The following is a 15,159-nucleotide window of genomic DNA, read 5'->3' as shown; positions in this document are numbered from 1 at the left end:
TACAGATGTGTGGCTGGGGCGAGCGCGGGCGGTGGCACGGGCCCAGATTTACACCCCAGTGTCTGCAGAAGGGGATGGGGACAGGGACGTCTGCAGGAGGGGATGGGGACATCTGTGGGAGGGGATGGGGACATCTGCGGGCGAGGAGAAGCTGCGAGCTGCGGCTCGCTTCGGCACTCAGCTGTGCTCTCAGCTACGAGATGCATTTCTGGCTGTGATAACGGGGCACTATATTTCATCCTGAAGTATTCTGCCTGTTCTCAAGGAGGAAAGCCAGTAAATCATCCGGTGGTTTCTTTCAAACTTGAGATTTCCCTTGCCTGTGTGCAGTGGCGGGGAAGGCAGCCGTGGATTTTGCACTGCTCATCACATTTCTATTTTTCTAACTTGTGAAATGTTTGTATGTTAAGTGCAAAAAAAAAAGCACAAGCATGGTATTTACTATAGAAAAGACTGCTCTACTGACCTCTTTTCCCACTGCTGCCACCTTGGGCTGACTTTGCCCAGGGGCTGAGCCCTCTTCCTGGGCTCGGTGGACGCCTGGTCTGTGCTCCAGCTGCCCAGGTCCAGGTGTGGCTGCTGGCTTGGTGCACAAACAGAGGATGTGATGTGGCTTTGGATCAACTCCTGAGTTAATCTGTCCTGAGGACGTTAAATGTTAAGGGTTTTAATCACTTTGGGAAGCTTCTCTTGCTTTGAGTGTATATTTAAGTCTAGGTTCTGGTGCCGTTGGAGAGGGAGAAGTGTTGTAACCCAGTGCTGCATGTGGCTGTGTGCCAGAGCAGTGGTCACCAGGCAGTGCCTGCCTTACAGCCCTGCGCGTATTTCCTGGCTTGCTTTTGAAACACAGCGTAATTGAGGGGTGCTTAAGAGTGTTGTTTCGTTGCCATGGCTAATTTACTAAGCCCTGAGAGGATTGATCATAAGCCCAGGACCATGCAAGGTTTCTTTGTAGGTCAGTAATATCAAAATCCTTATATTTTTTTCTTCCTTCCCCTCCCTCATTACCTTCATCATTTATAGCTGAATTGAGTTTCTCTGCGTGGGATTTCAGCATGCAACTTGTTGTGCTTTACCCATGTGCTCCCTCCCCTCCCAGAGAGGCATTTGGATCCTGTTTAGTGCAATACACCACTTGCTAAGGCAAATGTCATAATGAATCCTGACTTAGAAATTTCTCAAGAGCTCATCGAAAGAGAGTTTATCTTTCAATAGTGACCTTTCTTGTTGAATGCGGATTAATGTACGAGCAAGGACTGTGCTAACACGGCGGTTTGTAGGAGAAGGTGCTCGATAAGAGAGCTCACATGAGCTCCGTCCCTGCTCCCAGCAGTGTTTGGAGCACCGAGCCTCCTGCCTCTCCATCAGCCTGAGCTGCCAGCTTCGCTTTGGGCTCCAGCTGTTGGCTCCTTCACATAACTCACTTGTCTGAGTGGTGCGTCTAACACGCGTGTTAGACGTGGATAAAGACAGCTCTAGCTCTGCTAAAGGGCGCCGAGATGAGTTAGTAATAAAATAGCCTTGCTCATTGAAACACTGTCTTGAGGTTATGGATGCATTTTAAAACTCTCTCCAAATTCCTATTCAGCTTGGCAGGAAGACGTGCAGTAGGTTCTCTGCCTGGGCAGAGAAGCCCCAGCAGTGCTCGAGGAGCGGGTGCAGTGAACGTGCAGGGTTGCACCGAATGCATCCCAGAGAAGAGCTCCCGTGTGCAGGTGCACGCGGCTCTTAGACAGCTCCTGCTGCGACAGAGCTGACAGAGGAGCTTGGTCCTGCAGATCTGCGTCTCCACGGTGTCTTCATTTTCCGTAGAGGACTGAAATGGTTTCCAGAGTCTGGAGGATTTTTGTTTTGTTTTCTGCTTCATGTTAGTCTCAGATTATTCACAGGTTTGTGTACAACAAATTTCTTTTCAGGCATTTCTTACCCAAACACATCGCATTTTGTATGTTGGGAAAGTCATTCAAGGTCCCTTTGCTGTTGTTTCAAAGCGATCGTAAAAGTGCCTCCAGCTCGAGGTGCGCTTCAGTGCAGCTATTGTAAGAAGACAAATATTTAGCAACTCGCCATGGCTGAGTGAATCGTTAAAATAAGGCTTTCTGAGGAGTGTTTAGTCTCCTGGTAATTATGAGAGCTTTTCTATTTCATGTATCAGGTCTGAAGCAAAGTGTCAGCTCTGTGAAAGCTTCCAGCCCTTCCTGTAAAGTTTTGCAAACAGCTGTTTAGCAGGCGGTGCACAAAGCGGGCATCCCACGCCCCCGCGGAGCCGCTTGCAGAGAGCGGGGCGTTGGGCGTGCGTTTGTGCCGCGCGTTCTTCTGCAGTCACTTCTGTGATCATCAGTGTGTAGTATTAAATTGATGCTCAGTGGATAGAAAATTGCCTTTTCCTTACATTACACACCCGCAATCAGAAGGACGTTTGAATAAACAGTTGCCAACTCATTCTGCATGTATGACAGCCGGTACTCCGATGTTCTTGGAGATGTAAATGACGGTGGCTGGGCTGATTCGGAGGGACGGAGCATCTCTCTGGCTCCTTGCTGGTCTGTTTGCTCTTTCCCTTCAGTGAGGTTTCAGGACACGGCAGAGCATGTCTCCTTGTCAGCTGTGCACGGTTTTGCAGTTGTGAGTTAATGATGCAGAGATGCCGCAGCGTATGGATGTCTGATGAGCCCCAGCATCGCCGCGGCTCGTCCCCACACGGGTCGCTGCTCCTGCCCGCAGCAGCGCGGCGTCGGGCAGCCCCCGGCATCGCATGGGCACTGGCCCTGGCTGCGTCCTGCTCCTGGTCCCAGGCTGCAGCAATGTTCACAGGGGTGTTCACTAACGGCATCCCCGCAGCCTTGCCCCAAGCATCTCCGGTGGGGCTGGCCGCAGCACCCCACATCCCCGCTCGCCGCCAAACCCAAGGGCAGCCTTTGCATCACACGTCTGCTGTGGGATGCCCAGCTCACCAGCCCTGCCCTCATTTCAGTACCATTTTGAAACACTGTAACATTTGATCACTGTATCTTGAAATTGAATCTTAAAACATTATACAGGCATGTTCGTGCCAGCCCCAACGTGCTGTTGCTGTTAGCGGGCTGCGGCAGAGAGAAATTTGGCCTTGCACCCCAACTTTGATTTTTAATTAAATCTTCCGTGCACCTCTAGATGAGAGCCATGTGTTTTGGGGACCGTGTCTTCACATTACTGTCACGATTCGGACTTCTTCCCAGCAAACCATGCTGTGAAATCCATTGCGAATCGTGGGGAGGCAGCCGCTCGCGCAGGACGGCAGCCGTGCTGGCAGGGCAGCGCTGTCCCACTGCTGTCCTGGGCTGGGGGCTGGCATTGCCTCCCCTGGCAATAACAACACCCTTGTCACCCCTTGCACCTCCTACTGGCACACGTGTTGCTGTATGACAATTAAAAGCAGGTCGTGAACTGGCAATGCAGCCACCGGTGTTGCTGCTGCCACGTGTTACACAAGCACCCTTGCCAGCCTTGGTGCACCCTGTGGCCCGTTAGCTGCACCCTGCAGTTTGGGGCTGCTTTTGTAACGTTTGGTGCTTCTGTTGACATTCCAGACCATGGCTGTCCCCAGCTGTTCTTGCCCTCTACCTTCTGGTATCCTTGGTCTCTAAAAAACGTGTGTCCTTACATCCTTCTTGCCTGACATGCTGGGCACATCCTTCCCTGCAGCGGCCGTGTCACTCCTGGAGGCTCGTGGCTTCGCACAAGCGGCCGAGTGGGGCTTTCTGTGTGACTGGGCAATGAAGCCCGCATCCATTTTGTAGAAACAGAAGGAAGAAAAGGGGAAAAAAAAGTGCTAGCTTATAGTAATAAAGGGCTTTTGAACATCTCAGCTGGATATTTTTCTTCATGAGTGAGAAGGCCAAATGTTATCTTGACATTTAATCTTTAATAATAAAAAAATGGTACTTTGTTTGCCAGTGAATTCCAAAATAATCTGTTTACTCTCTCATGCCTTATTTCATTTAACTTGCTAGCTTAGATGACCTACTTACTTTCCCCTGCTACCACTTTAGAGCCACAGAAAATCATTTATTTTGCAAAATTTACTTTCCTGTTGCTGCAGAGCCAACAGTCGCCATTTTGATGGGTTTTTGAGTAGTTAATCCATTCATTTGAGAAATGCGTGCCTCCTGCGTGGTCAGCGCGGTGGGGACGGTCGGAGGGCTGGTGGCGGCTTGGCCCCGGCGAGGTGCCGGCCTCAGCTCAGCGCTGGGCTGGCCGCTGGCCCCGAGTTCTCATTCACGTTCTGCAGTTGGTGAGGCAGGTCTGTTCCAAAGCCCACTTTGTGTCTTGGAAAGAGCTCGTCAGGAGCACCGTCTTCCCTCACACTGCTCCTGCTGGGTGAGCAGGACTTGTCCCCGGGCTGGTGTTCAGCCCCAGTAAACCCCAGCAGTTGATCGGCTCGGTGCTGAGCTAGGGGCAGGGGGTTATTGCAGGCTATCAAACTTTATAAACCCTTTTAGTGCCTAATGGAGATAGGCAGGGAGCTGCAGCGGGGGGAGAAGGCTGAGCAGGTCCTGGCACAGGCTCGAGCATGGAGGTGAGGGTGGTGGAAGCTGCTGCGGGTCGGGAGCAGTCCCGTGCCTGCTTACACCCATGAGCACAGCTTGGGCAAGCTCACAGGGACACGGTGGCTGCGTGGTCGGGCCGGCTGTGTCCTGCCAGCGGCGGCAGACCTATTTGTGCTGTGTTCAGAGTGGTGTTAGGTGCCCCAGTAGTCGTGCTCGGCTGTGAGGACGTGGCCAGAGCCTGGGCAGGCTGCAGCAGCGCTGCTGGTGCGACCGGGCCTCTCCCCCCGTGTACCTGCAGCACCTTGTGTGGCCGGGGGAGCTGAGGGGCCCTGGGGCCAGATGGTAGTGGTGGGGTGCAGGGGGCAGGGTGTAGGGCACAGGGTGCGGGGTGCAGGGTGCAGGCCGCGGGCTGGCCGTGCCACAAGGCGATGGTGGGTGCGGGCGGGCGAGGCTGGCGCTTGCCGAGGGGCCGCCAGCACGGCACGGGCGTAGCTCCAGCTTCCAGCAGCCATCCCCATCAGCTCTCCCCAGCCTGCTGACTTTTCTTTTGCATTGAAACCTCTTACTCATAAATTTTACATCCAAGAGCAACCGTGAGAAATGCCAGAAGCCTGATCATCTAACATGCTTTAATACCTAAATTTATTCTTTAGTATCATTCTTATTTACATTGTTTTTCTGTCTCAAAAAAAAATACAAAGGGAGGAAAAAAATAAAATTTTCTTTTACTTCCACGTTAGGAGGTGAGTTGTCATACACCCTCTGGAATTCTTTTTTGTTTTTGATCTTTATTTATTTGTTTAATTTTGGTTGATGTCCCAAGCATGGTTTTGGAGACGAAGGTAGGTCTTCGCTCTCCAAATCAAAAGGAAAAAAATAAATAAATAAAACAACACTCTCCTTGCTCATACTTAAAAAAAAACCAAACTGTTCCATTCCATACCATTAAAAAACAAACAACAACAACAAAAAACTATCGAACTATTTCTACAGCTTACCAATTTAAAAGGGCGGGTTTTTTTTCAAAAGTATCGAATGGATCCAAAAACGATTTTACTAGAAGTGATTGAAGTTATTTGCTGTCAACATTTTAATATCAATATTACCACAATGTGTAGTCTCAAATTAGTTCCTTTGTAGTTTGCATGGGATGTGAATGCTGTCTCGGCGTGCCCAGACCTAGAGAACTTGTTACTACTGCATGAGCATCAAGTCAGATGTTGAAAAATATCTATTATATTTTGTGATAATTTGGTGAAAATGAGCACCTCCAGTCTCTGGTTGCAGTAGTGTGTTGAATGATTGTTCTTTTTTTTTTTTTATATATATTCATATATATATTTTGGAGCTCTAAGCTTCGTAGTAGTACGGGCTGACTATTATTCAGTACTTGCTCTCCTATCGCATGGCCTTGGTTAAGTGTTAGAAGTTGGGCCTAGGCTGTTTATTCTGGTGTTTGGCTTTGTAATAACGGTGCATGCCTGGCGTCTGGCCTCATACCCAGCTTTATTCTCTGCACACCAGTCTTGAATAGCTACAGTGCTCAACCGAATTTTGGCGCACCCGCTTCCCCGGCAGGCTCCAACCCAGCCCGGCCCGGAGGCTTTCCCGGGGCCAACAGCCCCGGGCCCGTCGCAGACCTCTACGGCACGGCCAGCCAGGACTCCGGCGTCGGCAACTACATAAGCGCTGCCAGCCCACAGCCGGGCTCCGGCTTCGGCCACGGGATCGCCGTAAGTACCACGCGCCACGGCCCCTGCGTGCCAGCCAGGGCTGGGGGGGGGCTGGGGTCATTATTTAGTGACATTAAGGTTTTTTTTGTGATTTTTTTTTAAACTATTAAACGATGGAGTGGGTAGTGCATCACTCCCATAGCCTCTGCCGCTGTGCTTAACCTGCTGCGGTTGCCGACAGGCTTCGTGCAGAGCTGCACACTGTTGCCCCAGAGCCGCTGGAGTTGCAAACCGGATTGGTAACGCTCGTCTGATGCCTTCTGAGGTCCTGCCATGGCGTATTTTAAAAGGACCTGTTTAATAATTATAGCCTTCCAAGCTTCTGCTTGTCCAGATGGTCTTTACATCAGTCCAATGGCCTGCTGAGGCTGATGTGCCTGCTTGCAGGCAGTGTACCAAGCCTCTGCTCACACAGAGGGGGACAAAGATGCTCTCTGGGACACCAGTCCTGCCCATGTCCCTTCCACAGGGGTCATGGTGTCCCGCTGGTGGCACGGGACTGTCCGGGCTTGGAGCTTCCAGCCTCTGCCATTGCGGCCTCAGTGTGGAGCTGGGGGCACATTAGCGTGGGAGGTGGGTGCTGGCTCACCCCCAGGCATCTTCAGACCAGTTACGGTGTCACTAACAGTCCTTAAAATTTGCAGGTTACAAGTAAGTCACTTGTGTTGTCAAGTCATTGGAAACGTATTTCTGTAATGCTGCGTGGTTCTGAAGGCTCACTAATTACGGGCGATGGAAATTTGCTTAACAAAGCTGCATGCTGTTTTTCAGATTGCACTGTTTTACCTGTGTGTGTTAGCATGAATGTGGTTGAACCGCTTTAGTGGCTGTCAGTCTCTGAAACAGAATACCAGCAAATTAAGTTGTTTTACTTTTTCCTGGTAAAATGCTGAGATTTTTTTTTCCTCTTGTAAGGTAAACATGTCAAAGTACAGAGAACTCCCCCGAGATTCCTCTAACTAAACGGAGAATTTTGTTCTTTGACCAAACTGGATGAAATGGGGGAGTGGGAGCATAGTGCAGACAAAATTCCTGAAACCGTGTTATTTTTATTGCATAAACTGCTGGTACCCAAAAAGCCAAAACAGCCTGCTGCCCTCCACTTGTGCCCTTGTGCTCTGCATTCCTGCCCTGGTCCTGCTCCTCACATGGACACACAAGGGACCTGACAGCCCCCTTGGATCCATTCTAATACAAAATGTAGAATATTATTATTCTGCTAAGAGCTACACCGATTTAAACTGCCACTTCCAAGACCCTTATTTCCATTTTTCACTCGACAAAAAAGACCTGTTTGTTCTGGAAAACTTGGTCACTTTGACCTCAGTGACATCCCAATCTTTCAAGTAATGAGATGCACAATAAAAGCCGTGATATCCTGATTTGTCTGCACTAATACTTCTTCAAAGACTGATTTTGTATTTGACTTGCAGATTGGCAGCCTCTTAATTTCTCCTATCCCCCAATAACTGCAAAGAGTTCAGTAGCCCTTTTTTACATACATATTTATTTAACACTCTCCATTTACTAACCCTGGTTTAAAAACAAAAAAGGGAAAACCCTAAGTTTATTTTTGTAACCGGGGGAATGAGAAGATGATGGTCTTGGAAAGGTAACGAGTGTTCAGAACGTGGAGTCATTAGTGACCAGAACAACTTTTGGAAATACATATTCATGCTGGCAACACAGTCTTTCAAGTCCTTTGATAATTTCTTGCCAAAAATTAATAATCATCTGTTCCCATGTATAGAGCACTGATGAACTTAACAATTGTACAATTTTAGGGACCTTTGATTGCAACGGCTTTTACAAATGGATACCATTGAAACGTTACACATGGTTGGTTGCCATCTCACTTGGAGGTATTACAGTATATACCATTTGTACTTTGTGCTAAACTACCATTTCCCTTATATTTACTTTAAGTGAACAATTCTTTTATCTTCATTTTGTCTTTCCTTGGCCTTTAATCATTCCTTTCTGTGATTTATTTTATTTAAATCAATCTCATGGGTTGGAAACTGGAAGGCAGATCGGGAGCTAGAACCCAGCGAAGACGTGTCTTCATATTCATTACACTTCGTGCAATAATTTGGAGACTTCAAAACCCCACAGAAATAAACGGTGATCCCAAAAAACCTTTGGGGAAGCAATCAAGTGCCAGTTGACAGCATCATGGTCAGGGTTATAGATACGCTATGAATGCACTCATCTAAAAATAGACGAGCCCCACTGCTTTATTACAGAGAAACCATCATTCTTAATTAAGTGCTGTACCAAATATTACAGCTAAAAGATAACATTGTAACTAGTAACCATAGAGCAATTATCAAGATTAAAAAAAAATTAAAGCTAAGCAAATTAAATTAAAGACATTACCTGAGTAATGCATCCTTGGATCGCTGCCAGTTTCCTACCCTTTGAACTAAGCTCGAGTTAATTAAATGTTTAATTTTTTTATTATTTTTTGGCCTTTGGTATATTCATCTTTGCAAACAAATAGTCTTACACAGAGAATAGCATAGATTAGAAAAGTCAGTCAATGAAAACTAGAAGGTATGCCCGTGAAACCACGCAAGTTCACCATTAGAGCTCTTGCCGCAGACACACAAATGTAATATATGTGACAACCTTAATTTCTCTGTCTTTAGCTCAGCACTATCTGATCAATTTCAGGTTTCACATTCAAAATCAGTGTATGAATTAGGACTGTAGTTAGTCAAAGGTCTGGGATCTGTGGAAAATGTTCAGAGGCTTTAAATAATACAAAAATAGATGTAAAAATAGATGTATAGTTAAATACTAGTGAATAAAGGGGTTTGCTATTTACTCTTCATCTACTCATAAACACACAAGATTACCTGAAATTGTTTCATGAATTGATTCGGTCCACCAAGTAGCATTTTTTATGGGAAAGCAAAAAAAATGCACAAGCACTCTTGCTTTAATCCCGGTTATTATTTGTACATATCAGTGTGCATTCTCAGGTCGATTTGTCAGAATCCTTCACGTTTTCTGGGCCGCCAGCCTGTGTAATAACAAGGTGGTACACAAAGCATGCTAGAGGTTTGAGCAGAACATCATAATTCAAACTAATAATGCTACAGTGAAGGCAGTGCTCATCAGATTAATATATTGTAATCATTTTACACTTACCACAACACATCAAATTGTAACCATCATTTACTGGCCAGTATTAAAACTCAAGCCATTAATGACTTAAAAACAGAAAGTGCTTTTAATGTTGCTCATTACTAATTAAAATAGATTTTGAGTGGAGGAAATGAGCCTTGTTATTAATTCCTCCAGGACCACCGGGTTTGAAGTTACCGCCGCGGCACATCCTGGGGCACACATGCCCTCCCACCACGGCAGAGCCCCCGCGGTGCCCGTGGCCAGGACCGGCCGTGGTGCAGTGCTTGGCGTTGCACCGCTGGCACAGCGTTGGGGTGGCTTTGGGCAGTGATCCCAGGGACACGGCCAGCACGGGCACCTCGCTGCAGCTGCCCGAAGCCCTTAGTATTTATTTCCAACCTTACAGCTGCGGTGTGCCCACACAAATACAATAAAATAGAAAAAATGTAACACTCATTTTACAGGAGCCTTGTAAATTTGGGGCGCAATGCCCGAGGAACACCTTGTGTTCTTCCAGTGCATTGAGTCGCCTTTGATCGCCACGAAGCCCAGCTGGTGCCAACAGAGCCCAGCCACAGGAGCACGGGGGCCGGGGGCCGGGAGGTACAGGGTAGGAAGGAGAAATGGCGTTGTGCTCCGCTGCTCTGGAGCCGCGGCCTGCACCTGCAGCATGGCCAGGACAGCGCCAGGTCAGGCCACGCTGCAGCGCCTGAGCACCGCGGGTGGCCACACGCGCGTGGTCGGGTTTCAAAACCTCCACTGACCCTCCTCTCCTCTGTGTCCTGTGTGTGCTCCTCTCCTTTCAGAGCCTATCTGGATGTCCGGGCAAGTCAGGGCGAAGTTTCTGAGTGGTCCCATGTTTAGGTGATATCATCAGACTTTGAGCACTACATCATCACCAATAACAAACAAACTGGAGGTGGCACTCGACGGACTTAGGTTGTTTAAAATCTCTCTCATCATCTCATGAATCTGCTGTACTATAAAAACAACAGCTTTTAAAAGTATGTATATAAAATCCATTTCTTGTTCGTTTTATTTTCTGGATGGGTTCCCCCCCTTTTTAAACCTATTCAAACCCACGTTTTTTCGTAGCGTTTTGACATAGTCTCGTAGCCACGTAGACCTAATTCTTTGTGTATCTCGTAGGAGCCTAACCATAGCCTAGCTGTTTATATTAAGGGTTTTCTTTCGTTTCCTTTCCCCCCCACCCTCCGTGTTCCTCTCGTTCTCCGTAGTCGTTGTTGCTTACAGGACGCTGAGGCGGCACCGCGGGTCTCAGCGGGTGGCACCAGTTCTGGCACCGTAGACCTGGGCGGGTGGCAGCGCCGCGGCGGCGGCGACGGGCTGGGCGCTGCCGGGGCACGGCAGGCGCGGGCACGCGCTCCGGCAGCGGGTTCCCTAGCCCTTCTTTTTGTTTGTGACGTCTTCGTTAACCTGATTCTATCTATTTTCGGCAATAAGGCAAGGACGGCAGACTTTGGCGCGTCCTTTTTCTATAAGTGCTTTTTTTTGTTGAAAGAGGTGATATAAGGTTTTTTGAAATTGTGAATTCTGAAAAAAAATACTGTAAATACAATTCCATTAACTACATATAAACTATTAAGAAAGAGAAATACAAACTATTTTTGTGATGGAGTCAGTCTGAGGCAGTTTCTCTATTAAAATGGAAGAAAAAAAAAAGTAAAGTTTTAACCGTGTAGACCAACTGCCAGAGCTGGCCCACCAGCGTTAGACTAACACTGTTTCGCTTGCTCTGTAGGTGTGGTAGACCTTCGAACTGTCCTAGCGTCATACCAGCATACTATCTAGTCATACGTGCACAGCTTACCAAGTAACAGTCTCGTTGTATTTTTAATTTAAAAACTGCTTTTCCCAAGACTGAAAAAGAAGCTACGGTTTTACTATTTAACGCATTTAAGGTTCAAAGCACACCTGTTCTTAGTTGTCGTTTCGAATTAGATCCACTTGCTGTCCAGTCATTTCAGCTGCTCCGAGCGCCCTGCGAAGCCCGGGGAGGAGAGGGCTCCCCGCCCCAGGGAGCTGCAGGCGGAGCGGTGGTAGAGCTTGCATCGTTACCTTTTTTATCCATTACTTTTCTGTATTAACGAATTAGGAAAGCGACTTTGTTTTTTGGGAATACCTCAGTGCTACAAGTTTCACCCTAGAAGCAACGGAAGATTTTAATTTATTGTAGTTGTAAACAGAATTTTAAAAAAATAAAGTATAAAACATCATTGCACTGTGACTGGTAGGGGAAAAACTGACAGTTTCCTATTTGCACATGTTTAATATTTGGCTGTTATATATATGGTCCTCTGTTGGGGGAGGAAACTTATGAAGGATATTTTTTAATTTAATTTTTTTAATATTGGTAAATAGGCCTGCAACAGCAAACTAGAAGTACAACATGGTAGGTGGCATTAAGAACATACTGTAGTGTGGATATATTTCTTCTTTTTTTAACGTAATATTGACAAGTTTTATTAATATTTTTTTAAATTGTTACGTTTATAAATTTGGTACTTTAGGTACAGCCAGTATAAGACACTGAATGCGACATTTGTTAAAAAGAGCTGCTGCACTCCTATTTTTGTAAATTTTACTAACAAGTAGACTAATGTAGACGTTCAATAGACAAGGTAGAGCAAGGCATCTTTAACAAAAACAAGGCACCATACTGCTAACCGAAAGGAGAAAACCTTGTTTTTCTTATTTTTAAAAAAAGAATCATGCTTTTTTGTGTAATATTTTAGGTTTTTTTCTTATTTCAGAACAACCAGGTTTAAGCAAAATGCTGGACGCTTTTTAAATATTGAGACTTGATCAAGTAATAAAGTAAATAAAACAATTCTTTAAAAAATAAAAACTAAAAAAAACAACAAACCAAATTCCCTGAAATTCAATGTATAATCAGGGAATTTTTTATTGATATTTTGTCAATGTTGATGATGTACTGTACTACCAGTTGGTTTTCCTCTCCATTCCCTATCACCTCATAGAATATCCTTTGTTGATCATTGTTGTATGTTAATAGTGTATAAAATGGCTATCTTGTAAGAGTGCTGTCCTGATGCTAGTGTAGTGAATTTTTCCCCCCCTCTTTCTCTCTTCCTCTTCTAGTACATATTGGTAGGTGTATCGTAATTAAGGTTAAAAATTTAGATGTAGTTATTCAGATTTAGGACCAGTAAGGATAGAACTTTCTCTTATTTAAGAAAAAAAAAAAATGCTAATAATTTTGGGAAGGTTTTCCTTTTTTTTTTTCTTTTCCTGTTTTTTTTTTTCTTTTTTCTTTTCTTTTGCTGATCTGATGCGGTTTCAACTAACCAAAGGTCTCACAATGTTAAAAATGCTGGCAAACTCTTAAGGCATTTTGTAGATCCCCACCCTTGACTTTGAAAAGGGGATGTGCCATACTACCTTAAATGCTAATGCTAGATATGCAAAACTGGATTTTTTTAATTTATTTTTTAAAAGAGGGAGGCACGGTATATTAAAACGATTTTACTAAGAGAAAAAAATATTTTTTTAAGAATGCTCAGAAGAAATTGCTAATCTGTGTGAATATGTTTTAGATGTTTATATACCTTTTGAAAAGTCCCAGTGGCCCATAGCACAAATGTCGTGGAATCCGATATGTTTTGATGTGGCTACCTAGACTAAGGTTCACATTAGTCCCCCACTCATCTAGAAGTCCATTTCAAAGGGGTTTTTGTTCGTTCGTTCGTTTGGGGGTTTTCTGTAAATTTTCTGCACAAAGGCTCAGCTACATCTTTATTTTAGTCAAGCACAGGGAGCGAACACGCAGTTATGGCAGATATTGCCCTTTTCTTTCCAAACAGCTCGTACAGAACTGCTACCCCCAGAGTGACCAAAAAGAGAGATTTCTATCCAGCTGTGCAAAATGGGCACCGAAAATACCTCCCCCCGAGAGCGGTCAGTGGCGGGGAAGCAGGTTTTCCCCCGTCGCACGCCTCCCGCAGCGCTGGGTGCTGTGCTGGCCGTGCCGTGGGACAATTTTTCTTACCAAACACAATGCCAATTTTGAAAGGAATTGCAGAAATCCAAAAGAATTCAGTTACCCTCCCCCACCAAAAAGAAAAAAAAAAGAAAAAAAAGTCATTTGTGATTGGCTTGATTAAAATGAAGCCTGATCTGTCCCTTTTTTTGTTTCTTACACTTCATAAATGTTCATTTTGAGTTGAATTTGTAGCTTGGACTTTAAGGTAGCATGGCTCTCTTGCTGTAAGTTTTTTGTTTTTTGTTGGTTTCTTTTTTCATTGTACAGCAGCATTCAGCTGGTGAATGTTACACATCTTGCTAGACTAGTTAAACCATTGGGTAATTGTTGGTAATAACGACCTGAAAGGTGTTCAGATTTCTTTTCTTCCCTCCCCTGCTCTGAAACCTCTGATGCTGTTTTCATCTTTAGTGTGAATGAGGGCTAGTGACTCCAGCCACAGTTACCTTCCTGTTTCGTTTTTGCCATTCACTCAATGCAACATAATCAATAATAAAGCAATATAGTTTACTACATTTTTACTGAAGGCCAGCCATGGTTATGTATGATATTGCATATGAAACTGTTTACAAAAAAAAAACACTAACTCATAGCTGTCTTTTATGCTATGGATATGTCTCTTGGGTGGAATTCTTTGAATTTTTTTTTTAGTTTAGTTCTGTTTGTTTTTTTAAGCAAAATAGTTTAAACAGAAAACTGAAGTTAGTGTAAGTTTAAGAGACAGGATGCATTGAAGACACACCGGCAGATCCTGGGGTCTGCGCACATACACTGTAGAGTTTCATACGTACAGAATCGAATTCAAACCCATTTCTGTGTGTGAACACTACGTGAGGAGATTCTGTAAGCTAAGCAATACTTTAATACTGTAATAAAAATTACCAAAAATAATAAAAAATAAGTAGTTTGAGAGAGTAAATCTACATGATCGGTTCTCGGTTACCGAACAATCCGAATGTATCGTCTTGAGAGAATTTCATTTCAGATCAGTGTAAAAATCCAAGCAGCCTGGCGGAGAAGCAGGACTCACCCGTGCTATACAGCTCTGTATTCTGTACATACTTGTAACACCAAGCGTGGGATCTGTGTGTCGCGTTGACCGTAGTGGGTAGCAAATTAAGTCATTCTCTGTTGTACGAGGTCTGAACTCCATCAGTACTAGAATGCAAGTCTAAGCATTTCAGGTGGTCATAAATGTACCTAAATAAACTATGGCACAGTGGCAAGCCTAGCCCTTCCTTTTATACTTTAGTATGAACTGATGAGAACTTTGGTAGTGACTTTTTTTTTATATATATACATATATATATGTATCTATATATATCAAGCATCTTTCAGGTCTCTGTGTATGGCTTTCTAAAGCCCTGTTGTAAAATACTATGTGGATGGGGGTCTCTCACATCACAGATGTGGAAAGTATAATTTTATATTTGTATTTTCAAATAAATAAGTTTGTGAAAGGTTTCCATCCTCTACTGTGGTCCAGAAATCAATGTGTTTGTCTGACAAAAAAATACAATAAACTGTTTTGAACAGATCTGTGAGTCCCTTTTGTTTGAAGCGGGGGGAAGTGTTTGTTCCTGGGGGGAGACCAGCATATGGCCCCATCGCCCCTGCCCTCGGGGTCCCCATCCAGGGCTCCAGTGACCTTCTCCTTCCCTCCGATCAGTCTGCATCAAGGGCTGATTGCAGCATTTCTGCAGCATTTTCCCGTGCTGCCGATGCCGCGGGCACGGCA

At 45.2% G+C, this 15,159-nt stretch overlaps 1 protein-coding gene across 10 annotated transcripts in view; it reads left to right on the top strand.

Annotated features, from left to right (window-relative positions):
* Positions 1-14,956, top strand: part of MSI2 (musashi RNA binding protein 2) — a 238,470-nt gene extending 223,514 nt beyond the window's left edge. For 7 of the 10 annotated variants that reach the window (XM_040532874.1, XM_040532871.1, XM_040532880.1 and 4 more), the window contains 3 exons: positions 6,054-6,262; positions 8,047-8,124; positions 10,204-14,956. In XM_040532874.1, the coding sequence (XP_040388808.1) occupies positions 6,054-6,262; positions 8,047-8,088 (251 nt within the window). In that variant the 3' untranslated portion in view covers positions 8,089-8,124; positions 10,204-14,956. The remainder of the gene's footprint in view (positions 1-6,053; positions 6,263-8,046; positions 8,125-10,203) is intronic. The other 3 variants (XM_040532879.1, XM_040532876.1, XM_040532873.1) reach the window with 1 other exon arrangement.
* The last annotated feature ends 203 nt before the right edge of the window (positions 14,957-15,159 follow it).

The sequence above is a fragment of the Cygnus olor genome, chromosome 20 (genome assembly GCF_009769625.2).
Source record: "Cygnus olor isolate bCygOlo1 chromosome 20, bCygOlo1.pri.v2, whole genome shotgun sequence".
Lineage (NCBI taxonomy): Eukaryota > Metazoa > Chordata > Aves > Anseriformes > Anatidae > Cygnus > Cygnus olor.
The sequence above is the reverse complement of the archived record's forward strand: the minus strand, read 5'-3'. Positions and strand labels throughout refer to the sequence as shown.